This window comes from Salvelinus namaycush, unplaced genomic scaffold (genome assembly GCF_016432855.1).
Source record: "Salvelinus namaycush isolate Seneca unplaced genomic scaffold, SaNama_1.0 Scaffold916, whole genome shotgun sequence".
NCBI lineage: Eukaryota > Metazoa > Chordata > Actinopteri > Salmoniformes > Salmonidae > Salvelinus > Salvelinus namaycush.
This window is the reverse complement of record NW_024061660.1, coordinates 36,014-61,747: the sequence shown is the minus strand read 5'-3', so window position 1 is coordinate 61,747 and position 25,734 is coordinate 36,014. Positions and strand designations below refer to the sequence as shown.

At 44.0% G+C, this 25,734-nt stretch overlaps 1 protein-coding gene across 1 annotated transcript in view; it reads right to left on the bottom strand.

Moving 5' to 3' along the window:
* Window positions 1-22,568, bottom strand: part of LOC120043432 (calcium uniporter protein, mitochondrial-like) — a 36,604-nt gene extending 14,036 nt beyond the window's left edge. The window contains exon 1 of the mRNA XM_038988016.1: window positions 22,300-22,568. Within this exon, the coding sequence (XP_038843944.1) occupies window positions 22,300-22,410 (111 nt within the window). The 5' untranslated portion in view covers window positions 22,411-22,568. The remainder of the gene's footprint in view (window positions 1-22,299) is intronic.
* Between the last annotated feature and the right edge of the window lie 3,166 nt (window positions 22,569-25,734).

Below are 25,734 nucleotides of genomic sequence, written 5' to 3'. Positions count from 1 at the left end.
CATCCCCACTACAGATTGATCCCCTTCTAATCCCGTGCTGAGTAATACAATGATTTGGGGTATTAGGTTTAATGGTTGGGAATACGTTGCTGGCACTGCACCTGGAAGTAATGAAAGGAGTTGGTAAGATAAGAACGTAGAGTAATAGCTGTGAAAATGTGTGTGTGTGTATATATATATATCATATGTATGTGTGTGTATATATCATATGTATGTGTGTGTGTAAAGAGATTTTGAATAGTGCTACAATTATACCAACACAACTCCCAATAAGTATTGTGATGCCTTAGGCATGCATTCTGCCACTATTAAACACATGCTCACACGCACAACCACAGTGAGTAAAGATACATGGTCGGGGTAAATGTGAGAAATAAATCAGGGTTTTAGGTCATAAATGTTGAATTAATGATGTGCTTGCTACAGAACATTACCCCCATCCACACCATTAAAATGGAAATGACTAGCCTCCCGGGTGGCGCAGTGGTCTAGGGCACTGCATCGCAGCGCTAGCTGTGCCACCAGAGTCTCTGGGTTCGCGCCCAGGCTCTGTCGCGACCGGGAGGTCCGTGGGGCGACGCACAATTGGCCTAGCGTCGTCCGGGTTAGGGAGGGTTTGGCCGGTAGGGATATCCTTGTCTCATCGCGCTCCAGCGACTCCTGTGGCGGGCCGGGCGCAGAGCGCGCTAACCAAGGGGGGCGGGTGCACGGTGTTTCCTCCGACACATTGGGGCGGCTGGCTTCCGGGTTGGAGGCGCGCTGTGTTAAGAAGCAGTGCGGCTTGGTTGGGTTGTGCTTCGGAGGATGCATGACTTTCGACCTTCGTCTCTCCCGAGCCCGTACGGGAGTTGTAGCGATGAGACAAGATAGTAATTACTAGCGATTGGATACCACGAAAATTGGGGAGAAAAGGGGGTAATAAAAAAAAAAATGGAAATGACTCCACCCGGTAAGAAGAGGACTTGGAGGGTTTGCCAACGATGCCTAATGAACACTACAGCACCTTCTGGCCAGCAACACCAAGTCAGGCCCCTTGTATTGGAAGCCTATAAAGCGTGTGGCTGCAGTGAGTGACTTTAAAGTGATCAAATGCCAAAAGACTATTGAAAATATAAACCATTCCTTTCTGATGGCATTAGAAGCCGACTGTGTGACATCGTGACTTTAAAGTGATCAAATGTCAATATCTACTCAACTAAATGTAGACTACTTTCTGACCCCAAGTAAAGGTCAGTATTAGGAGCTTAAGAGTGAAAAAATAGATTTCTTCAAAATGGATTCCTTCTCCTGTAGAATAACAGTTGAATAGAAAAGGAGTCTGGGTGGTTGAATGAATCTGTGAGTCTCTGTCCCAGCGGCAGTGACATCCAGGGACCTGACAGCCACCTGACAGAGTGGGTGTGAGTGCGTATCTGACAGCCACTCCTCTTCGACCTTCCAGTCTGTAGCCTGGGCTGTCAGCCAATCAATATCAAGTTAAAGACGCGGAGTGCTGGAGCCATCCGTACACGGCTATAGCTACAGGAGACACCACACAAAGGACAGGGGATACGGTCAGAGGGATGGGAGCAGTGGTGACCTGTCATTAGAGCCCCACCTGTTTTGAGACCCACAATTTAGCAAAAAAATAGTTTTTCGGGGTGGTCTTGCCTGTTTTGCATGTTATTTTGGCATTAATACATGTTTCATATCAGTTTGCAAACAATGTGATCAAATGCCTCAAACTGTTGAGAAGCCGTTGTGGAGCTGCATTACTCAAGAAAACAAAAAAGAGACCATGTTTGTATGTAGTCTTTATTAATGCAGCTCCACAAAGGCTTCTCAACAGTTTTTACCCCCAAGCCATAAGACTCCTGAACAGGTAACCAAATGGCTACCCAGACTATTTTCATTGTGTGCCCCCCCCCCCCCCCCCCCCCCCAACCCCTCTTCTACGCTGCTGCTACTCTCTGTTTATCATATATGCATAGTCACTTTAACTATATCTACATGTACATACTACCTCAGTCAGCCCGACCATCCAGTGCCCCCGCACATTGGCTAACCGGGCTATCTGCATTGTGTCCTGCCACCCACCACCCGCCAACCCCTCTTTACGCTACTGCTACTCTCTGTTCATCATATATGCATAGTCACTTTAACTATATCTACATGTACATACTACCTCAGTCAGCCCGACTAACTGGTGTCTGTATAGAGCCTCACTACTTTTATAGCCTCGCTACTGTTTTTTCACTGTTGTTTTTATTTCTTTACTTACCTATTGTTCACCTAATACATTTTTTGCACTATTGGTTAGAGCCTGTAAGTAAGCATTTCACTGTAAGGTCTACACCTGTTGTATTCGGCGCATGTGACAAATAAACTTTGATTTGATTTCAGCCTTGCTCAGCGCTTTCTGTGGTGGTGGGGCAAGCCAGCAGAAAATACGAAGCATTCCACCGTGATTGGCTGAGTATTCTGTCACTGTGTGTGTAAAGAGATTTTGTATAGTGCTACAATTATACCAACACAACTCCCAATAAGTCTTGTGATGCCTTAGGCATGCATTATGCCACTATGAAACACATGCTCACACGCACAACCACAGTGAGTAAAGATACATGGTCGTGTTAAATGTGAGACGTGAATCAGGGTTTTAGGTCATAACTGTTGAATTAATGATGTGCTCTCTTTTTTGTTTTCTTGAGTAATGCAGCACCACAATGCAGGTATTTCAGCCTTGCTCAGTGCTTTCTGTGGTGGTGGGGCAAGCCAGCAGAAAATACAGAGCGTTGCGCCGTGATTGGCTCAGTGTTCTGTCACTCATGGGGTCACTACGTCACCACCAAGTCTAAGGGTAGAGCTAGAAAATTCAAGCCCCTTGGGTGCGGCCATAGAGTTACATTAGAAGTGCCCATCCAAGAAGGCTCAAGGTCATTTGCTACAGATACAATGACATCAAATCATGTTATATATACAGTAGCTTTGATTGGACTGATCATGTCAACATCATACTTTCAAAATCTTAGCTAGCAGTCATCATCATGAATCAAGTCTACTGGCCATTCCTTTTTAAATCTTATCATAAGAAAATAAATAATGAAGAGAAATTATAGATAAAAACGTATCGGTGCTCATCGGCCATAAACACAACAAGTTGGAAATCGCAAATTCAACAATGAGTGGTTTGGAAGGAGTCAGTCGCTAACTGCAAGCATTGCAAAGCAAACACTAGCCTGCTAATCAGTGGAGTGACTGTGTGGTCCAAGTTCTGGGATTAAGGGGCTCTTTTCCAAGTTTAAAATGACAAACATTCAACATTGGCCATGCTGTCAATGAAGCATGATTTGTGTTGCACTCAAAACAACTTAACTCAGAACTGCGAAAACTTGACTTCAGTGAGTTCAAGACAACTGGGAAGTCGTGAATAAACGAGCTCCGACTGGAAAAATACATTTTCAACGATCATCCAACTCGGAATTGTAAATCTGGCCTCCTTCTAGAGCTACGACCTGAAGAGCAACGACGTCATCATGATTCAACCTTGTTCCCCCCAGAGTTCCTAGTTGTTTTGAAAGCACCATAAATCCAAGAATGCCAGACTTTGATGACAAAATTTGCCCACGAAGGACCGCTGCGCCGCCTTCCTGTTCAAGTGAGCACAGCACAAGAAGGTGAGTCCAAAAATGTATTGTATGCTGCTGCATAAATTATGTAATATGCCAGGGAGATAAGTATACTGTAGCTAAGAAAGTAATACTAAGTGTATGTTGTTTAGTAATCTGTTAGTAGCCCATGTGCCTCACCCTAATCATTTGGTCTTTTTACCCCTCTTCATTTCATCTACTGTTCAGACTTGGTGGTGCACATATAGCCTATAACCTGTTTTAGAGAAATGTAATCATCGAATATTCTAAGAGCTTTCATTTTCTGCTTATATGCCCCTTTATTTATCCTACGGTTCTGACTTGGTGTACAGGGAGAACACTGTAAGAACAGTCCATGTTCTGAATTCTGTCGCTGTACATTTCAAAAGTGCTAAACAAATAGTTGTATTGACTACGTCCGTCGTAGCTCACTCATTGATGTCTTAATCGAAATTACAGATGGCCTCTTTTCCGCTCATTGTTCCCTTATGCCATAGTTTGTACATCTCAATTGTCATTAGAAACCACATTTGTTTAAGCAAGTCAGCCATATAAGCTATGTTTTGTTTTTTTAAAGGCAGTAAATGAGGCTGAATGAACTGTTTCGCTGCCAGACAAGGCTCCGCTGATAGCCAGGTGTAGCAGTGGTAAGATGTTGGGACTGCTGTTGGGATAGCTTGATGTATTCCCTAACAGTTTGTGGGCACTGTTGGTCACCGTTATAGTGCAATGAATGTATTGTTTAGTGTTGTGTTGTGTAGTGGCTTTGCTGGGAGCATCCCACTTTACATTTTTTTGCCCCACCAAGATTTACATGCTAAAATCGCCACTGGATGGGAGATCTATAGACTTACACATCAGTGGTTAAGAGTAAGAAGGCAGGAAACACGGATAAGAGACGAGAGACATCCATGCCTCGAGTGGGGCAGGCTCCAGCAATAAGCAGGGTAGGTTACTTTCTAAATGTAACCCGCTATAGTTACTAGGGCCCGGGAAGATACCAATATCGCAAAGGTCCTTTAAAAACCTGCTGCATGTAAAATAGTGTGTGCTATTGCTTGGTGGAAAATAAATAAATGTGACTCTGGATGACAACATAGTGATGTTTCTTTCCAACATTAGGGCTGTTTTCCTAAATAAGTTAAATCCGCTTTGTGTTCGGTTTCCTTGCCGTGATACTGACGAGTATCGCGATACTGGTATAGTCCCAGCCCTACTAGTTAACTGTCCAAAATTGTATTTAGTAATGTAATCCAATTCAATAATTGGATTCATAATCAGTAAACAATGGTTTCAGTAGGAACTCTTCTGGCTGTTAGTTGAAACTCATTATCTTGCGTCTAGGGATGGGCATGTGTAATTGAGTACTTGAGCGGAAGAGCTAGCAATTTTATAACTCATTTCCTGCAATTCTACACATTCTGCCATAGGGTGGAAGCAAAGGCTTGCCGTTTTTAATATGACAACTGATGATCAAACGGGCTCCTCCCGGTCGGTAATTCCACCTGGCTTACTACAGTTTAGATAGCTGGCCACTAGACTAATTTACTAATTTAATTTATTTTTAAAAAATAATAAAAAAAATACAGCTGACATGGGCTAATTAAGTGACAGCTGATGCACATCCAAATTTCGAAATGCACATTCTGTATTCTACTATGCTAACTCCCAACAGTAAGTTGAGACCCCGACTGAGTTCCAAAATGTAAAAAGGTAGATATAAAATGGGCTGCCAGTTGCCCATCCCTATCCCTGGCCTGAGCTATAAACCCCCTAAACATAGTTCCACACTGAAAATATGCAAAAACTGTTTGATAAAGACAAAGAGCATATTTTCTTCAGAATCATTATTTATTTAACCCTTATTTTACCAGGTAAGTTGACTGAGAACACGTTCTCATTTACAGCAACGACCTGGGGAATAGTTACAGGGGAGAGGAGGGGATGAATGAGCCAATTGTAAACTGGGGATTATTAGGTGACCATGAAGGTATGAGGGCCAGATTGGGAATTTAGCCAGGACACCGGGGTTAACAACCCTACTCTTAGACAAGTTCCATAGGATCTTTTAGTGACCACAGAGACTCAGGACACCCGTTTAACGTCCCATTCCGAAAAAACTGCACCCTACACCGGGTAAGCGTATACCTACTCTCCAAACAGATGTCGTGGCCGTAACTCATCGCCATGCAGTGTTCGATGTGGAATTGTTCATCCATTTTGAACATCCCAAAGCAGCAGGCAGAATAAACTAAATCAAACATCTGTATATGGGCCTCCCGGGTGGCGCAGTGGTCTAAGGTCTAAGCTGTGCCACCAGAGACTCTGGGTTCAAGCCCAGGCTCTGTCGCAGCCGGCCGCGACCGGGAGGTCCATGGGGCGACGCACAATTGGCCCAGCGTCGTCCGGGTTAGGGAGGGTTTGGCCGGTAGGGATATCCTTGTCTCATTGCGCACTAGCGACTCCTGTGGCGGGCCGGGCGCAGTGCACGCTGACCAGGTCGCTAGGTGCACGGTGTTTCCTCCGACACGTTGGTGCGGCTGGCTTCCGGGTTGGATGTGCGCTGTGTTAAGAAGCAGTGCGGCTTGGTTGGGTTTGTGTTTCAGATGACGCATGGCTCTCGACCTTCGTCTCTCCCGAGCCCGTATGGGAGTTGTAGCGATGAGACAAGATAATAACTACTAACAATTGGGGAGAAAAAGGGGGTAAAAAAAAAAAAAGTCTGTATATGGAAAAGACAGATTTCAACTCTCCAAATTGAGCCCCATTTTAAATGATCACAGAGAACAACTGTACCAGGCACGAAATGTGCCACAGTCACATTCACACTGGCAACTATTGTTATTTGGAAAAATATTCTGTTCCATTTTATTCTGTTGTACCCTAATGTCTGTTTTTACTATAAAATAGTTGTGTCTTGACTGCGGTAAGGGCTCAAGAAATAAGAGCGTGTTGTTAACGAAACACTAAATTAACGAAACAAGGCTCTGCCATTGCACAGCCATAGGCGTCTACAAGCTCCACTGCGTTCCAGGCCACTGTGTTCCACGATATAATATAACCAGTTGATATTACAGATTCAATAAATGAATCTTAAATGGCACTTTTTTTTTTTTAAATGACTGAATATACAGTATATGGGGCAATTTAGCAATTAGGATTTGTTATCTGTAATGGTTATGATAAATTAGGCACTATTGTGATCTGTTGGAATATATGTAAATGCACACATTATTTACTCCAGTGCGGGCATTGTGTTCTAAAAACACTCAAACGGTCACATTGTGCATTCAGTCAAGCACTAGTGGCCACAGCCGCAATTCAGAGGCAAAATATTCCCTCCCTTTTATCGTTCTCATTAGTGAAATGCTTTTTGTGGTGACGGGGACTGGAGAGGCATTTGAGCACTGTGACGTTTGTGTGTTTGTGTGTGCGCGCGTGTGTGACCGTGGTGTGTGTGTGTGTGAGCACATTTGTTTGTCTACGCTTGTGTGTATGCATGTGTGCGTTTGTCTGTTGTGTGTGTGTTTTATAGATATGAAAAGATATGAAAAGTGCACGGCTAAGGAGCCAAGCGTCAAACTCAGAGGCCGAGGTCATTTATCTCTGGGGTGAAGATGCGCCGTGCATCGGGACATACCGCTGACGACAGCTAATTCAACACCTGGAAATCTGTAAGCAGTCGGGTTCCATGCCATGTTGCACCGTTCCCATCATACAAAACATACAATGGGAGATGACTGTCATGGTGGAACAGGAACACAGTCGGAGCTATAGAATGAATACCGTAATACAGTATTCCCTTCATATATCAGTGGGGTGACAGAACGTATCGGCCTTCACTAAGAGCTATAGAATGAATACCGTAATACAGTATTCCCTTCATATATCAGTGGGGTGACAGAACGTATCGGCCTTCACTAAGAGCTATAGAATGAATACCGTAATACAGTATTCCCTTCATATATCAGTGGGGTGACAGAACGTATCGGCCTTCACTAAGAGCTATAGAATGAATACCGTAATACAGTATTCCCTTCGTATATCAGTGGGGTGACAGAACGTATCGGCCTTCACTAAGAGCTATAGAATGAATACCGTAATACAGTATTCCCTTCATATATCAGTGGGGTGACAGAACGTATCGGCCTTCACTAAGAGCTATAGAATGAATACCGTAATACAGTATTCCCTTCATATATCAGTGGGGTGACAGAACGTATCGGCCTTCACTAAGAGCTATAGGATGAATACCGTAATACAGTATTCCCTTCATATATCAGTGGGGTGACAGAACGTATCGGCCTTCACTAAGAGCTATAGGATGAATACCGTAATACAGTATTCCCTTCATATATCAGTGGGGTGACAGAACGTATCGGCCTTCACTAAGAGCTATAGAATGAATACCGTAATACAGTATTCCCTTCATATATCAGTGGGGTGACAGAACGTATCGGCCTTCACTAAGAGCTATAGAATGAATACCGTAATACAGTATTCCCTTCATATATCAGTGGGGTGACAGAACGTATCGGCCTTCACTAAGAGCTATAGAATGAATACCGTAATACAGTATTCCCTTCATATATCAGTGGGGTGACAGAACGTATCGGCCTTCACTAAGAGCTATAGAATGAATACCGTAATACAGTATTCCCTTCATATATCAGTGGGGTGACAGAACGTATCGGCCTTCACTAAGAGCTATAGGATGAATACCGTAATACAGTATTCCCTTCATATATCAGTGGGGTGACAGAACGTATCGGCCTTCACTAAGAGCTATAGGATGAATAATCCTGCACGTTTCCTACTTCCCAGCCAAGCACCTGGGGGTTTAGATGAGCCACTCATTTAGCCCTCAGCCAGACACGGGCCGAGTCAAGTGCAATTCAAACAAGAGGGACGACTCCATCAGCATCACCAGCGGCGTTCAATTAGACGTGCACTCTTCCCCGCATCTCACCGCCTGTGAAATCAAAACACACAAATCCCCCCCCCCTCTCTCTCCCCTGCCGCCCTCATCCAATCAATATGCACGGTGTTGAGGTAACTGCTGCAGCCACAACGCCCCGGCCCGCCGGTGACATTCACACGTTTTGTGACTCCTTCAAGGAACAGAGGCTAGTAGCTACAGCTGATATTTCTCAACTTCTGTTCCTTCATCTCTCATTTCTTATCTCCAAATGTAATTTTCCATTTCTCAAAACAATAGACTGCATGATGGAACAGATTCCACCCCAGAGGAACTACACTGCTCAAAAAAATAAAGGGAACACTTAAACAACACAATGTAACTCCAAGTCAATCACACTTCTGTGAAATCAAACTGTCCACTTAGGAAGCAACACTGATTGACAATAAATTTCACATGCTGTTGTGCAAATGGAATAGACAAAAGGTGGAAATTATAGGCAATTAGCAAGACACCCCCAAAAAAGGAGTGATTCTGCAGGTGGTGACCACAGACCACTTCTCAGTTCCTATGCTTCCTGGCTGATGTTTTGGTCACTTTTGAATGCTGGCGGTGCTCTCACTCTAGTGGTAGCATGAGACGGAGTCTACAACCCACACAAGTGGCTCAGGTAGTGCAGTTCATTCAGTATGGCACATCAATGCGAGCTGTGGCAAAAAGGATTGCTGTGTCTGTCAGCGTAGTGTCCAGAGCATGGAGGCGCTACCAGGAGACAGGCCAGTACATCAGGAGACGTGGAGGAGGCCGTAGGAGGGCAACAACCCAGCAGCAGGACCGCTACCTCCGCCTTTGTGCAAGGAGGTGCACTGCCAGCGCCCTGCAAAATGACCTCCAGCAGGCCACAAATGTGCATGTGTCTGCTCAAACGGTCAGAAACAGACTCCATGAGGGTGGTATGAGGGCCCGACGTCCACAGGTGGGGGTTGTGCTTACAGCCCAACACCGTGCAGGACGTTTGGCATTTGCCGGAGAACACCAAGATTGGCAAATTCGCCACTGGCGCCCTGTGCTCTTCACAGATGAAAGCAGGTTCACACTGAGCACATGAGCACATGTGACAGACGTGACAGAGTCTGGAGACGCCGTGGAGAACGTTCTGCTGCCTGCAACATTCTCCAGCATGACCGGTTTGGCGATGGGTCAGTCATGGTGTAGGGTGGCATTTCTTTGTGGGGCCGCACAGCCCTCCATGTGCTCGCCAGAGGTAGCCTGACTGCCAATAGGTACCGAGATGAGATCCTCAGACCCCTTGTGAGACCATATGCTGACACATGCACATTTGTGGCCTGCTGGAGGTCATTTTGCAGGGCTCTGGCAGTGCACCTCCTTGCACAAAGGCGGAGGTAGCGGTCCTGCTGCTGGGTTGTTGCCCTCCTACGGCCTCCTCCACGTCTCCTGATGTACTGGCCTGTCTCCTGGTAGCGCCTCCATGCTCTGGACACTACGCTGACAGACACAGCAAACCTTTTTGCCACAGCTCGCATTGATGTGCCATCCTGGATGAACTGCACTACCTGAGCCACTTGTGTGGGTTGTAGACTCCGTCTCATGCTACCACTAGAGTGAGAGCACCGCCAGCATTCAAAAGTGACCAAAACATCAGCCAGGAAGCATAGGAACTGAGAAGTGGTCTGTGGTCACCACCTGCAGAATCACTCCTTTTTTGGGGGTGTCTTGCTAATTGCTTATAATTTCCACCTTTTGTCTATTCCATTTGCACAACAGCATGTGAAATTTATTGTCAATCAGTGTTGCTTCCTAAGTGGACAGTTTGATTTCACAGAAGTGTGATTGACTTGGAGTTACATTGTGTTGTTTAAGTGTTCCCTTTATTTTTTTGAGCAGTGTATATTCATTTTGAGTGGTTTGTTCTCCGAGTCAGACACAGCACAGTGGCATCATGATTAACTGTCCTTTCCTCCTTCACCTGTATACGATCAACCAGGAGTTCTAAGTGATATGCTCTGTTTCACCACTATCAGTTTGGAGTCCAGGCCAGAAATAAAGTTGGTTTTCAGAGGGTCAGTACAGCTGCAGCTTGGTGATAAACTGTCCTTTCCTCCTTAGTAAGGTGGAGCAGCCATAGCCAGTAGTGTTCATCAGGGGACATCATGGTGATTGATTGGTGACAGTCACAGGCTGGCTGGTTAATTTCTCTAGTGGCCGGCCGCCTAGAGCCCAGCACCTAGGCAGGCAGGAAGGCAGGCAAACCGGCAGGCAGGCAGGCAGGCTAACAGGCAGGCAGGCAGGCAAACAGGCAGGCAAACAGGCAGGCAAACAGGCAGGACCAGACCCAGTTATTATGGCTCCTGTCACAGGCTGAGCTATGGCCCCTCGTGGGGGCCCTGTTTCAGTACCCACCACCCACTGTACCACGACCCAGGGTTCCAACACCATCTCATGCTGAATGGTCCCTTTCCCACTTTCCCCCAATAGGCACTCCTGTAGATCTGAACGTCTCTGATGGGTGCAAGCAACATACCAACCTATCAGAAGAAATGGTTGAGCAATTGCATTTGGCTTAAACCTATCAAATCCTTTCTCATCTACAGGAGTGTCTAAGGACTAGGGGCTTTGTGTTTGAGTTGGAATTCAGCACCAACAGACCAATAGTGTGGCCAGTCTGGGTCCACCTCACACCCACCCAGCTCTGACAAATCCTCTCTCATTTACAAGAGTGTCTAGGTGGTACAGTACCAGGGGCTATGGGGCGATCTGTACTGGAATTTAGCACCAACCAATGGCGTGGCCAGTCTGGGTCCACCCATCCCTGGCTGACTGACCAGAAGAGGATGGGTTATCCATGCAGCTGGACATGGCCCGGGAAACAAAGACTATCTGGCAGCAGGTAGCCTAGCGGTTAGAGCGTTGGTCCAGTCACCAAAAGGTTGCTAGTTCTAGGGCTGAACCCATTTAGATGACTGGTCGATAGGCTGTTGGTCGAACAAGATTCCTTTAGTAGAGCAGTAACACAAAACAACAAAAAATATGATTGGCGCCTGTCTGAGTGGACTGATCCATTGTGGAGGCCGTGGGGAAGGCAGTCCATCACTAAGACGTGCTACTGAAATTGTATATGGTTATATTAAGAACAATTGTGCAACACAAATAAAAATAATATCATTTTATAACAAATGCGCTTTCTCCCCCGTTAGACAGGGGTTGCTGTTCCTGGTTCAGAGTGCGCTGTTTAATTGCCGCCTTTTCCTAGACCATGTCGCTATGTGCATCATAGAAAAGTCTGTCTCAAATTGTGAGCAAATGTGTTTACTTCTCTGTTAGTGAGCATTTCTCCTTTGCCAAGATAATCCATCCACCTGACAGGTGTGGCATATGAAGAAGCTGAATAAGCAGCTCCTTGTGCTGGGGATAATACATGTGCAGTTTTGTCACACAACACAATGCCACAGACGTCTCAAGTTGAGGTTCAGTACAGCAGCAATTGGCATGCTGACTGCAGGAATGTCTACCAGAGTTGTTGCCAGAGAATTTAATGTTACTTTCTCTACCATAAGCCACCTCTGATGTCATTTTAGAGAATTTGGCAGTACGTCCAACCGGCCTCACAACCGCAGACTACGTGCTATTTAAAAAAAAAAATTATTTTTTATTTAATTAGGTAAGCCAGTTAAGAAATTAAAATCTTATTTACAATGACAGCCTACCCCTGCCAAACCCGGACAATGCTGGGCCAATTGCGCCGCCCGATGGGACTCCCAATCACAGTCGGATGTGATTCAGCCTGGATTTGAACCAGGGACTGTAGTGATGCCTCTTGCACGGAGATGCAGTGCCTTACACCGCTGTGCCACTCGGGAGCCTCATGTGTAAGGCGTGGTGTGGGCGAGCGGTTTGCTGATGTCAACGTTGTGAATAGAGTGCCCCATGGTGGCGATGGGGTTCTGGTATGGGCAGGGATAAGCAATTTGAACGCAGACATAAGGCCCATTGTCGTCCCATTCATCCGCTGCCATCACCTCATGTTTCAGCAGGATAATACACGGCACGCAAGGATCTGTACACAAATCTTGAAAGCTGAAAATGTCCCAGTTCTTCCATGGCCTGGGTACTCACCAGACATGTCACCCATTGAGCATGTTTGGGATGGTCTGGATCGACAGCGTGTTTCAGTTCCCACAAATATCAAGTAGAGGTCGACCGATTAATTGGCATGGCCGATTAATTAGGGCCGATTTCAAGTTTTCATAACAATTGGTAATCGGCATTTTTGGACGCCGATTATGGCCGATTACATTGCACTCCACGAGGAGACTGCGTGGCAGGCTGACCACCTGTTACGCGAGTGCAGTAAGGAGCCACGGTAAGTTGCAAGCTTATCTTATAAAAAACAATCAATCTTCACATAACTACACATAGTTGATGATATTACTAGGTTAACTAGCATGTCCTGCGTTGCATATAATCAATGCGGTGCCTGTTAATTTATCATCGAATCACAGCCTACTTCGCCAAACGGGTGATGATTTAACAAAAGCGCATTCTTGAAAAAAGCACAATCGTTGCACGAATGTACCTAACCATAAACATCTTTTGCCCTTCTTAAAATCAATACACAGAAGTATATTTTTTTTAAACCTGCATATTTAGTTAAAATAAATTCATGTTAGCAGGCAATATTAACTAGGGAATTTGTGTCACTTCTCTTGCGTTCATTGCATGCAGAGTCAGGGTATATGCAACAGTTTGGGCCGCCAGGCTCGTTGCGAACTAATTTGCCAGAATTGTACATAATTATGACATAATATTGAAGGTTGTGCAATGTAACAGCAATATTTAGACTTAGGGTTGCCACCTGTTTGATAAAATACGGAATGGTTCCGTATTTCAATGAAAGAATAAATATTTTGTTTTTCCGAAATGATAGTTTCCGGATTTGACCATATTAATGACCAAAGGCTCGTATTTCTGTGTTTATTATATTATAATTAAGTATGATTTGATATAGCAGTCTGACTGAGCGGTGGTAGGCAGCAGCAGCCTCGTAAGCATTCATTCAAACTTTACTGCGTTTGCCAGCAGCTCTTAGTAATGCTTGAAGCACAGCGCTGTTTATGACTTCAAGCCTATCAACTCCTGAGATTAGGCCGGCAATACTAAAGTGCCTATTAGAACATCCAATATTAGAACATCCAATAGACAAAGGTATATGAAATACAAACGGTACAGAGAGAAATAGTCGACGCGTCATAATTCCTATAATAACTGCAACCTAATATTTCTTTACTGGGAATATTGAAGAACTGGGAATATTGAACCACCAGCTTTCATATGTTCTGAGCAAGGAACTTAAACGTTAGCTTTTTTACATGGCGCATATTGCACTTTTACAAAAAACATTTTAATTTCATTACACTGTACAGGTTAGACATTTGCATGTGTGAAACAGGACAAATACAAGCAGCCCCTATTTGACCTTCTGAATGGTTCCCATGTAATAAACAGTTCTAGGGGCCAGGGATGAAAAACAGAGGGATGGAGAAACCAAATTACTGGCTGCTGTCATGAGCTCAGGCTGCACTGTACCATGAAAGTGATTTGCGTCAAGGCATTTATCTTCTCGCTTTCCTTTCGACAATGTTCTCTTAGAGAGAAAAAGAGGGAGGGAGAGCGAAAGAGAGTGGGGAGAGAGAGAGGGGGGGAGGGGACAACAATTGGAAATGCAGCTGTGAGAACATGGAGAGAGAGAGAGAGAGAGAGGGAGCAGAAATATGGAGAGAGAAGGAGAGTGAGCAACGATTGGAAAGACAGCTGAGTGAGAACATAGAGAGAGAGAGAGAGAAGAAAGACTAAAACATAAAGAGAAAGGGAAAGGCAGCATGCAGAGAGAGGGTGGTGAGAGAGGCGGATGTAACGGTCAAGCAGGTTGGAGGTTGGAGTATAGGACGTCCTCCCCATGACAGCTCGCTAAACGGGTGTTCTGCATGCTTCAGGGGACATGGTGATAAAGCAAAAATGATAGAGAGCTGGAACGTGAAGAGTTTTTATTCCTCTACGTACTGCAACAGACATATTACATATTGGTCTGAATTCTGTTTTGATACTGTTTGGAGCAGTTCATTGTTTTGAATGACTCTTTATAGGGAGGTTACTGTTAAGACAACAGACTGCAGTAGCTAAGGGTCAGCTGCTGTATTCAAGTCCTAGTTGAAATGCAGAGTAGATTAACAATATATTAAGCGTGTGTCAGGAATAGAAGTGGGTAAGTGGGTAGTAGATATCTAGGCCTAGCTACCTGCCAATTAAGTGGGTTTCGTAACAACTCACCACACAATCATATTCATCAGCAATCACTAGCCGGCTACTCAACCCTGCACCTTAGAGGCTGCTGCCCTATGTACATAGACATGGAATCACTGGCCACTTTAATAATGTAACATACTGCGTTACTCATCTCATATGTAAATACAGTATTCTATTCTACTCTATTTAGTTAATGCCACTCCGACATTGCTCGTCCTCACATTTATATATTTCTTAATTGCATACTTTTACTTTTAGATGTGTGTATTGTTAGATACTACTGTACTGTTGGAACTAGGAACACAAGCATTTCGCTACACCCGTAATAACATCTGCTAAATGTGTACGTGACCAATAAACTTGATTTGATTTTGACAGTGTCACTGAAGAGATTCCCAAAAGAGATTGAAAAACTGAAGAGAATCCACCTTTTTGTTTTTCACAAATAGATATTCTTTCAGGAGATTCCTCTTAAAATATGTAACTGCACATTGGATGGCCAGTGGCCTGCCTCTTACAATGACAGTTACAGGCAGAAAATGACAAGCACTTTTCTTGCTTGTCAGCTTCCTTCCTTGAGTAATAAGAGGTATATTCAGACTGTCAGTTGGTAGCATGGCATATGAGAGCAGAAAATAACCATTATGGAACAGTGTGCATAGTTGTCGCATAATCTTGCCTACGTTCCAAGATCTTCAATTAAACATTTTAGATTCATTCCAAAACGTATATGCAAATTACACTATTTATCCCGCTTGGCAGAAAAAGGTTCCATTCTAATAGAGCAACTGAACCAGCGATGTCTTTTTAACTGCTTAGTTAAAGGCCTAAACAATGATAGCAGGTTGACCCCACAAACCCGCCAACCTGCATAGCAGTGGAGGCTGCTGAGGGGAGGACGGCTCATAGTAATGGCTGGAATGGATTCAATGGAATGGAAACCACATGTTTGATACCATTCCAGGCATTATTATGAGCCATCCTCCCCTCAGCAGCCTCCACTGCTATGCAGTGGAGAGCACCAACCAACCAACCAGCCAATCAACCAACCAACCAACCAACCAACCAACCAACCAATCAGCCAATCAACCAACCAACCAACCAACCAGCCAATCAACCAACCAGCCGACAGACAGAGTAACCAGACAGCAATCTGACACTGAGGCAATAAGACATTCTTCTCTGTTGGGTGACAGTTTTGACAACTTTTGAAGAGAGAGTTTGTGAACTTCTATAACACAGGGTGATCTTGGAAGCTAGCCACCTATAGCTAGCAAGTTAGCCCACCAAATGTATAGCTGGAGCCCTGAGCTGGAGAAAATAGTTAGATAGTTAACTTAGGGTTAAGATATTTAGCGGGAAAACATTAGTAGTGAATCACCTCTCTTGTGCTGCTCAACAGTGAATTGTCACGTTCGCTCCGTGTGCCATCTGTAAACATACAATAGAAATGTTTTTAATTGGCGGTATTGAAAAGCATACCGTCGGTACTTCAAAATAACCCCGAGACACGGTATACCGTCCAAGACTACTTGACATGGCCTGAAAATAGTATGTTAATGTCACTACTGTTGTAATTCCTATTTGTTGTAGACTAACTATATCTGATCAAATCTTTAACACCAGTGTATCGTTCTGAAGGTTAGAATATGGATAGGCAAAACCCATTTTACACTCTTTGAATTTTAATTCCCTGAGGTAAAGAACTTCAAAAAGGCAGAAACTCCAATTGGAGGAGAATGCATTTCAATAATACCTCAATTGAACCTCTAACTGGATACCACAGGACTGAAATCCTATGGAAACTGAGCCTCTACTGGATACCACAGGCCTGAAATCCTATGGAAACTGAGCCTCTACTGGATACCACAGGACTGAAATCCTATGGAAACTGAGCCTCTACTGGATACCACAGGACTGAAATCCTATGGAAACTGAGCCTCTACTGGATACCACAGGACTGAAATCCTATGGAAACTGAGCCTCTACTGGATACCACAGGACTGAAATCCTATGGAAAATGAGCCCCTACTGGATACCACAGGCCTGAAATCCTATGACAACTGGCAACAAATAGCCTCTCTGGGGATATCAACACTCAGTTTTTCTGTCACAACCCATTTATGAAATAGTAGGTATTAATGTCCATTAATGTTAAACAGTTACAACACATAATTACATCATTACTCTAATACTACAAATCTACAATATAATATCCACAATACTACAATATTACAGTGTGTGTGTCTTCACAGTGCGCTTTGTGCTTTTTAAATCAGATTTTACTGCTTGCTTGAGTTACTTGATGTGGAAGAGAGTTCCATGTAGTCATGGCTCTATGTAATACTATCTGGTTCCCAGAGTCTATTCTGGACTTGGTGACTGAAGAGACCACCGGTGGCAAGGCTTGTGGGGTATGTATGGGTGTCTGAGCTGTGTGTTAGCTGTTTGAACAGACAGTTCGGTGCGTTCAACACGTCAATTCCTCTCACAAAGACGAGTAGTGATGCAGTCACAGAGAATGGTATTGACACACAGAAAAGGGAGCACAGTAGACACGTAAACCTCTCTGCCCGAGTGGCGTCCCACCATCCATCTTCTGACTGCTAGGCTGCATCCCAACGGTTGGGCCCTGGTCAAAAGTGGCGCACTAAATAGGTAATAGGGTGCCATTTGGGACACATCCCTACTCTATAATAAAGGAGTGTGGTGCGATGGGGGAAGGGAATACTAATGAAGAGTCTCTAAACGGACACCACATTCATTACATTGATTCCCATGACATTGTAAAATCCAGGGTGCGATGAATCAAGTCTACACTAATAGTTTGTATTTGGCCTCGGACTACAATGGATATTTTTGTTACTAGGAGGCTGGTTTAAAAGCGGTTTGTCAATGGCCCAAGTTCTGCAGGGCATTTAAAGGCCTATGTGATTGAAGCTAGTGGTGCAGACCTGAGCAAAACAATTACGGTTACACAAATGGAATAGCAGGATGGACACTTGACTAGGAGGCTGTATAGAACTGAAGAAAGCAATGATGGTTACATTGAGTGTGGAATAAGGCTGGATACTACAACTAATGGCTTCTGACAAGTCTGGTTTAGCTGGAGGTGAATTAGTGACAGTGAACTGGCTAGTTCTTGCTCTGCAGCTGCCCACTCATGGGGGGAGGGGGGGGGGGGGGGGGGGGGGGGGTCTCACTCTCTCACTACAGATTAATAGGAACATCCATCATTACCATCCTCATAGTTTGTTGTTGTGTGGGCCAACAGTTAAGCAGAGAGTGAAATTACAACTCCATTCTCCTGGCTTTTTGGAAGATATTATTTAGCAACCCACATTTCCCATTAAATCCAGATAAATCCCCAATAGGCTCTGGTTATAAACCAGGAATATGGGAGTGCAGTGGTAGCAATATGCAGCCATAAACCTTTAAAATGACAGCCAACTATACAACAGCTGACTTTATCCAATGGAGATCTGACAAAGGAGTTACTATAGCTTCAGCCCTCAGGCGAATGCCATGCAAAAGGCAGCATGGGTGGCTAGAATAACGATGTATGGATAGAGTGGTTGAGTGGTTTTGATACCATGGCGCTCTGGCTCCCCAGTCTCCCAATTACTGTCATACTGCAATATGAAATATGACCCGTGTTGCTAAAGCCACCACACATTGTTGCAGTGTGGGGTGTGCTGAGAGAGCGAGAGACAGAACTCGTTGTGCCATATTACCTGCAATATATGTAACCTCCTGCCACACCCATAATAACATTGCTAACTGTCTTTCTTAACTACTTAATTGTTGTCCTCATTCATTTCTTTCTGTATTGTCCTGTTCATTGTTATTACTCATTGAGTATTATTATCTTTCCTATTATTATTATTATTATTATTATCTATCTGCGTCATCATTGATATGATAGCCACAGACAGAAAGACAGAGAGAGAGAGAGAGAGAGAGAGAGAGAGAGAGAGAGAGAGAGAGAGAGAGAGAGAGAGAGAGAGAGAGAGAGAGAGAGAGAGAGAGAGAGAGAGAGAGAGAGAGAGAGAGAGAGAGAGAGAGACAGAGAGACAGAGAGACAGAGAGACAGAGAGAGAGAGAGAGAGAGAGAGAGAGAGAGAGAGAGACAGACAGAGAGAGCGAGACAGAGAGAGAGAGACAGAGAGAGAGAGACAGAGAGAGAGAGACAGAGAGAGAGAGACAGAGAGAGAGAGACAGAGAGAGAGAGACAGAGAGAGACAGAGAGAGACAGAGACAGAGAGAGAGACAGAGAGAGAGACAGAGACAGAGACAGAGAGAGAAGAGAGAGACAGAGAGAGAGAGACAGAGAGAGAGAGAGACAGAGAGAGAGAGACAGAGAGAGAGAGACAGAGAGAGAGAGACAGAGAGAGAGACAGAGAGAGAGAGACAGAGAGAGAGAGAGAGAGAGAGAGAGAGAGAGAGAGAGAGAGAGAGAGAGAGAGAGAGAGAGAGACAGAGAGACAGACAGAGAGAGAGACAGACAGAGAGAGAGACAGGGAGAGGGAGAGGGAGAGGGAGAGGGAGAGGGAGAGGGAGAGGGAGAGGGAGAGGAGAGCAGAGTAGAACCAAGCTCCTAGCTTCCTACTGTTAATGTTTGGCTTATACCCCCTGGACATGTGTAAGGACATATTGAAGGACATACAGCCTGTATTCATATACCCCGTTACTCCTCCTCGTCCCAAGTCAGCATTTTTCATGTTAGCTTATCTGGGTCGAACCACCGTGCTCTCGTTTCACAAAGGCAGATAAAGATGGGAAGTGGCACTGACAGTCTGGAATCATGCACGCTACAATGACTAATACATAGTTAAAAATAACCCCAGGGGTTTTCATTTCCAAACACCACATCCTTTTACTGCAGTCTGCAGTAGCTAATCACGCACTTCTGGGTTTTAAACTCTTTAATGCTCAGCACTCTGAGGTGAGGAGTCTGGGCTGTTCCATATTAAATCGAGAAAGATCGCATCAGGGGTCCTATTCAGTTGGTGGATATGTTTTGAAAAGGAGACCGAGGAATACGCTACTACCCATATTGTCCATTGAGAAGACGTTGTATGAATGAATGAGTGACATTTTATTTTCGTGTCAAATCACCAGTTGGCAACCCATCCCTTACGGGATTAATTGACACATAAACAAACATTAAAATAATTCACTGTGATAATTCTTCCGGTGTTCTGTGCAGCGCGCACCGCATAAAGAGGGAAAAATAAATCAATACATAATAGTAAATAAGCTTATCCAAGTATTAATTACACAAACGGTTCCCTGCTGAACGCGACCCTGACAAACAGATAGATGGGCAGCCAGTCAGGTCTAGTGATTGGACGACTGACTCCTGTAATTCCCTCCAATCACGGCTCTAGATGGATAAAAGCCTCTCAATTACACACTGACTCAACAGACAAGAGGGCCTGTCAGGAGCAGATAAACACTGTGTGTGCATCTATCAGTGTCTGGGAGGGGGGAGGGGCTACGTGACAACCAGATGACGACGCTCCATCAGTGTCATGTTGTTGCTTTGATGACCTTCCCCCTCCAGAGCGGAGCTGCGCTCACAAGAGTATCAATCTACCCAGACGTCCTGTGGTGATAGTCATTGATGTGTGACTATGAAAACTCAACTCCCCTTTCCATTCTGGCTGACAGTGATGTGGGGTAATTGTACACTGAGTATACCCCCGCATTAGGAACAGCTTCCTAATATTGAGTTACACCACCCCACCTTTTGCCCTCAGAACAGCCTCAATTCGTCGGGGCATTGACTCTACAAGGTGTCGAAAGCTTTCCACAGGGATGCCGGCCCATGTTGACTCCAATGCTTCCTTCCCACAGTTGTGTAAAGTTGGATGGATGTCCTTTGGGTGGTGGACTATTCTTGAGACAAAGAAGAAACTGTTCAGCGTGAAAAACCCAGCAGCGTTGCGGTTCTTGACAGAAACCATGACACCTACTACCATACCCCATTCACTTTCATCTTTTGTCTTGCCCATTCACCCTCTGAATGGCACACATTCTCAATTGTCTCAAGGCTTAAAAATCCTTATTGTACAGGTCTCCTCCCTTTCATCTACACTGATTGAAGTGGATTTAACAAGTGACATCAATAAGGGATCATAGCTTTCACCTGGATTCACCTGGTCAGTCTGTGTCATGGAATGTTTTGTACACTTAGTTTATTCACCATATGTGATGACATTGCACAAATGTAATTCCCCACAGAATGACCTAGCTGTCTTGCAAGAAGTGCAGGGGCAGAGAGACAGAGATACAGTACAGTGGCAGTAGTAAGGTATGGGTGGTACTGGGACATGTCTACTGGGATCAAGGTACATTAAACGATCCCTCCGGCCCCGGACCAAGACATCCTATGTGATATTGGCAAGGCTGGCTGCACCTTCCTTGGAGAGACCTAACAACACTCTTGTGCTTTGCTGACTGGTGTCTGCCAGACGGCCATCATTCTAATGAAACAGTAAACAGTTAATTAGGGAGGCCACACACACACGTGTTGCATGACGTTTATATTAATCTGACACACGGATGAGGTTTCACATAATTCACATTGCGATCTTCATTAACTTGGAGAAGAAGCTCATTAGGCCTAGGGGGCTACGTATTATTATTCATCGTCATGCCAACACTCTGGGTGACATGGTGTTGACATTCTAGTTAGGAAATCACTGAGCTCTTCCAGTAACTTATTCATTATGCATGCAATAGGTGACACCTTAGTGCAGTCATCTGAAGCTAAGGACAGTGACACCAAGAGGGGAAGAGGAGGACAAAGAGACAGAGAGAATCATTCAATTCAAGGGTTGGTGTGTGTGTGTGTGTGTGTGTGTGTGTGTGTGTGTGTGTGTGTGAATACCAACCTGTCTTCTGCATTCAGTTTCAGTACATTATATGACTATATTCAGAGAGGAAAGCTATTTAGTCCTCATTTAACAACATGTCAAGACGTGATGGAATGAATGGGAAAACCCTCTTGATTCAATGCTTTGCTAACTGAAATGCATCACTGTATTCTCTAGACTGCCTATATATCTTTTTCACGGTAGGCCTATTGATATTCAAGGATCCGTAATTCTGTTACAATCTAATGTACTTCAAAGTAGTGCAGTTAAGATGGAAACGACGACTAAAATATTTGAAACAACGACATGCACAACACCCTCGCTCAACAATCTCACTATTTGACAGTTAATTGGAACTCTATAACCGGTTTCCCAAACCATCAGAGCATGTACAGTGCAGGCCTACATTTACGGACTACTGTGCAAAACTTGTGAAGACACAAAACACTAGTTTGGATGTCTACATAACGACGCGGCGGTCCCATCTATAAAGTCTTGCTACAACGTACCACTCTCCTTTCACTACTCCCACACAGTAGTTTCAGTTTACCGTATGCAGTAATTTCACCGGAGATCGGGTTGTTTTGAGTGCGTAGCGGAACGGTTTAGAACATCCGACAACTCCAGCTCGGAGTTTGGCGACCATTCGCAACGAAGCCATCGTCGTTAAATTAGTCCATGCGTTCTGGCATACTGAGCAGTAGAACACTTGTAGAAAACCTGCCTAGAAGCAGGATCTTCGTATTGTCTTCCAGTCAACAACGGACTGTTTAGTGTGTAAACAGACCGAGGGCGGATGAGATAAGAGATAGGGTCTGAGCACAGCCGGAGAGAGAGCAGCGTACCGTTTCCTGCAGCAGTCAGTGGTGACAAGCAGAGCGCGCCCGCGTGACAGACTTTATTCTCTTCCCTTTGGTGGATGTCACAATAGTAGAGGTCGGGTATGAATGGGCCATGCAGCTTGGCGACATGTCAGAATAGAATGCATGTAGATGTCATAAAAACTAAAAAGAATATGTGTGTGTGTGTGTGTGTATGTGTGTGTATGTGAGTGTGTGTGTGTGTGTGTGTGTGTGTGTGTGTGTGTGTGTGTGTGTGTGTGTGTGTGTGTGTGTGTGTGTGTGTGTGTGTGTGTGTGTGTGTGTGTGTGTGTGTGTGTGTATGTGAGTGTGTATGTGTGTGAGAGAGAGTGTAATTGTGTCTACACGCATGTGTGTGTGTGTGTGTAGCTAATACAATGTCTATATCTTAGAATGTCTATACCCTAGAATGTCTATATCCTAGAATGTCTATATCCTAGAATGTTTATATCCTATAATGTCTATACCCTAGAATGTCTATATCCTAGAATGTCTATACCCTAGAATGTCTATATCCTAGAATGTCTATATCCTAGAATGTTTATATCCTATAATGTCTATACCCTAGAATGTCTATATCCTATAATGTCTATACCCTAGAATGTCTATATCCTAGAATGTCTATACCCTAGAATGTCTATACCCTAGAATGTCTATATCCTATAATGTCTATACCCTAGAATGTCTATATCCTAGAATGTCTATACCCTAGAATGTCTATACCCTAGAATGTCTATACCCTAGAATGTCTATATCCTAGAATGTCTATATCCTAGAATGTCTATATCGTAGAATGTCTATATCGTAGAATGTCTATATCCTAGAATATATATACCCTAGAATATCTATATCCTAGAATGTCTATATCCTAGAATGTCTATATCCTAGAATGTCTATATCCTAGAATGTCTATACCCTAGAATGTCTATATCCTAGAATGTAGGCCTAATACAGGGTATTTTGTGATGTCATTTGTCAGACAGATGACCTTCAAGGCCAGCAGCAGTTGATGCTATGAAAAGGGACTGCTAAATGAATTGAATTGTATGTAAATGAGGGAGCAGTGGGACAAGCAGCAGGACAAATGACATTCAGTCTATCACCTTATTATAAAAATGGAGAAGGTCGGTCGGGTGGTGCCCGAACTTAACAGGGCCAGAGACAACTCTGGAGATAGGCTACTCTCCCAGATCGTAAACTAGAAAGGCTTAGAAAAGAGGCAAAAAGAAAACATGTCATACACAAAGTACAAGAAGCTTCCTCTATAATCTATCCCTTTACAATCACTGAACTGAACTGACACGATGGGTTAACAGCAATCCCATTACTCTTCCTTTCACTGACTTCTTTCATCAGTGACCCCTGACCCCTGATCTATAATCTATCCCTTTACAATCACTGAACTGAACTGACACGATGGGTTAACAGCAATCAGGGGTCACTGATGAAAGAAGAAAGTGAACGGAAGAGTATCAGGACACACAGGCAATATTAATGTCCACTTCAGCTCTAAACCATCATTCATTACTTTGCCTTGAGAGAGAGAGAAGCACATCTTAAATGGCACCCCATTCCCTATATATAGTGCACTACTATTCCAGGGCCCTGGTCAAAAACAGTTCACTTACATAGGGAGTATGGTGCCATTTGGGACACAGACAGAAAGTAATGAAATTGAGGCCAGAGTACCGTGGCGGTCTACTGTACGCTGTCTGCCAGCTATTCCACTGGCCAGATTTATATGATGCGCTGAGAGTGGGGAGAGTAGGAGAATGTACTCAGCCTCAGCAAACAGTGCAGTTATTTACTAGGAGACTCTGATATCAACCACATTGTACTAGCCCTTTCCTGCAGTCAATGACCAAAAGCACCCTCTAGTTGCCTCATGGGTGGAATGCTATTCCTATTTTTCATAATTTCATAATTAATGAAGATGATTAAAAAACAACAGTGTTTTTATGCCAAAAACGTTTTGTTATATTTCAGCATTCTGTGATAAAGTGTAATTTTGGGATGCAAACTCAAAATTGAATACATTTCAACTCTATATCTGACATGGTACAGGTGTCTTCTTTTTTTAAAGCCCATAACTGTGTGTGTGAGGTGCATTCTTCTGTTTCTAAGTAGATTTGTTTAAGACTCCCAAGAATCACTGTGTGACCCTGATTTAGCCCACTGCAGTAAAAGGTTAATGGTTTTAAACTCGTTTAATGCTCAGCACTCTGAGGTGAGGAGTCTGGCCGGTTCCATATTAATCGAGAAAGATCGCATCAGGTTTCCTATTCAGTTGATGGATATGTATTGAAAAGGAGACCGGGGGATAATTGTAAAGACTTGCTAACTGGAGTGACCATGAACTGTTTCTTCTTTAAGGTGATATTATTGTGACCTCAATTTGTGAGCCTCAAATTCAGGAGAAGATTGATCTATTTAATGAGTTTACTGTAAATATCCTAACCACAAATGAATTACCTATTAAATGTATTCAGTGTTGAAAAGTGCATTCGATGCATATAAACATTTTAACAGTTATATGATAATGCCATCATGCGTATAGCCAAATTGGTCATAGACTTGAGCAAATGAACACCTCATAGTAGCGCAGTAACGATGATTTAGCTTCCCCGCCATTATTAAAATCGGTTCGAAGCCTACAGTGACATCTAGTGGATACAGATAAGCATTACAGTATAATTAATATATTATTGATAGCTCCCGCCAACATTATTAAAACAGATTCAAAGTCTACACTGCCACCCTGTGGACACATATACACATTAAAATATAATGAACGTATTCTTGATACGGCCGAGGCTGCGGTTCCGTATGTAACTGTACCATCCCGCCCGGTTTCGACACCCCGGATCCCTTTCGCCCAGAGATCTGAATCACGTTATGTGCACGTGTTTCTTTACCTCGACTTTACACACAGATTTTTGTCGTCACCCTCCCTTCATATTTCTCACTGTCAATCGTGACGGATAATTCATCTGCATACCAACCATTTGATCTCAATCAGTTTCATGGGGATATGCATTTAGATCTTCTTGTGTTATACAGTGTTGTTTCGAATTATGGACGTTGACCGAATTCTATGCTGCGTTCATAACCAAGTGGGAAGGTGG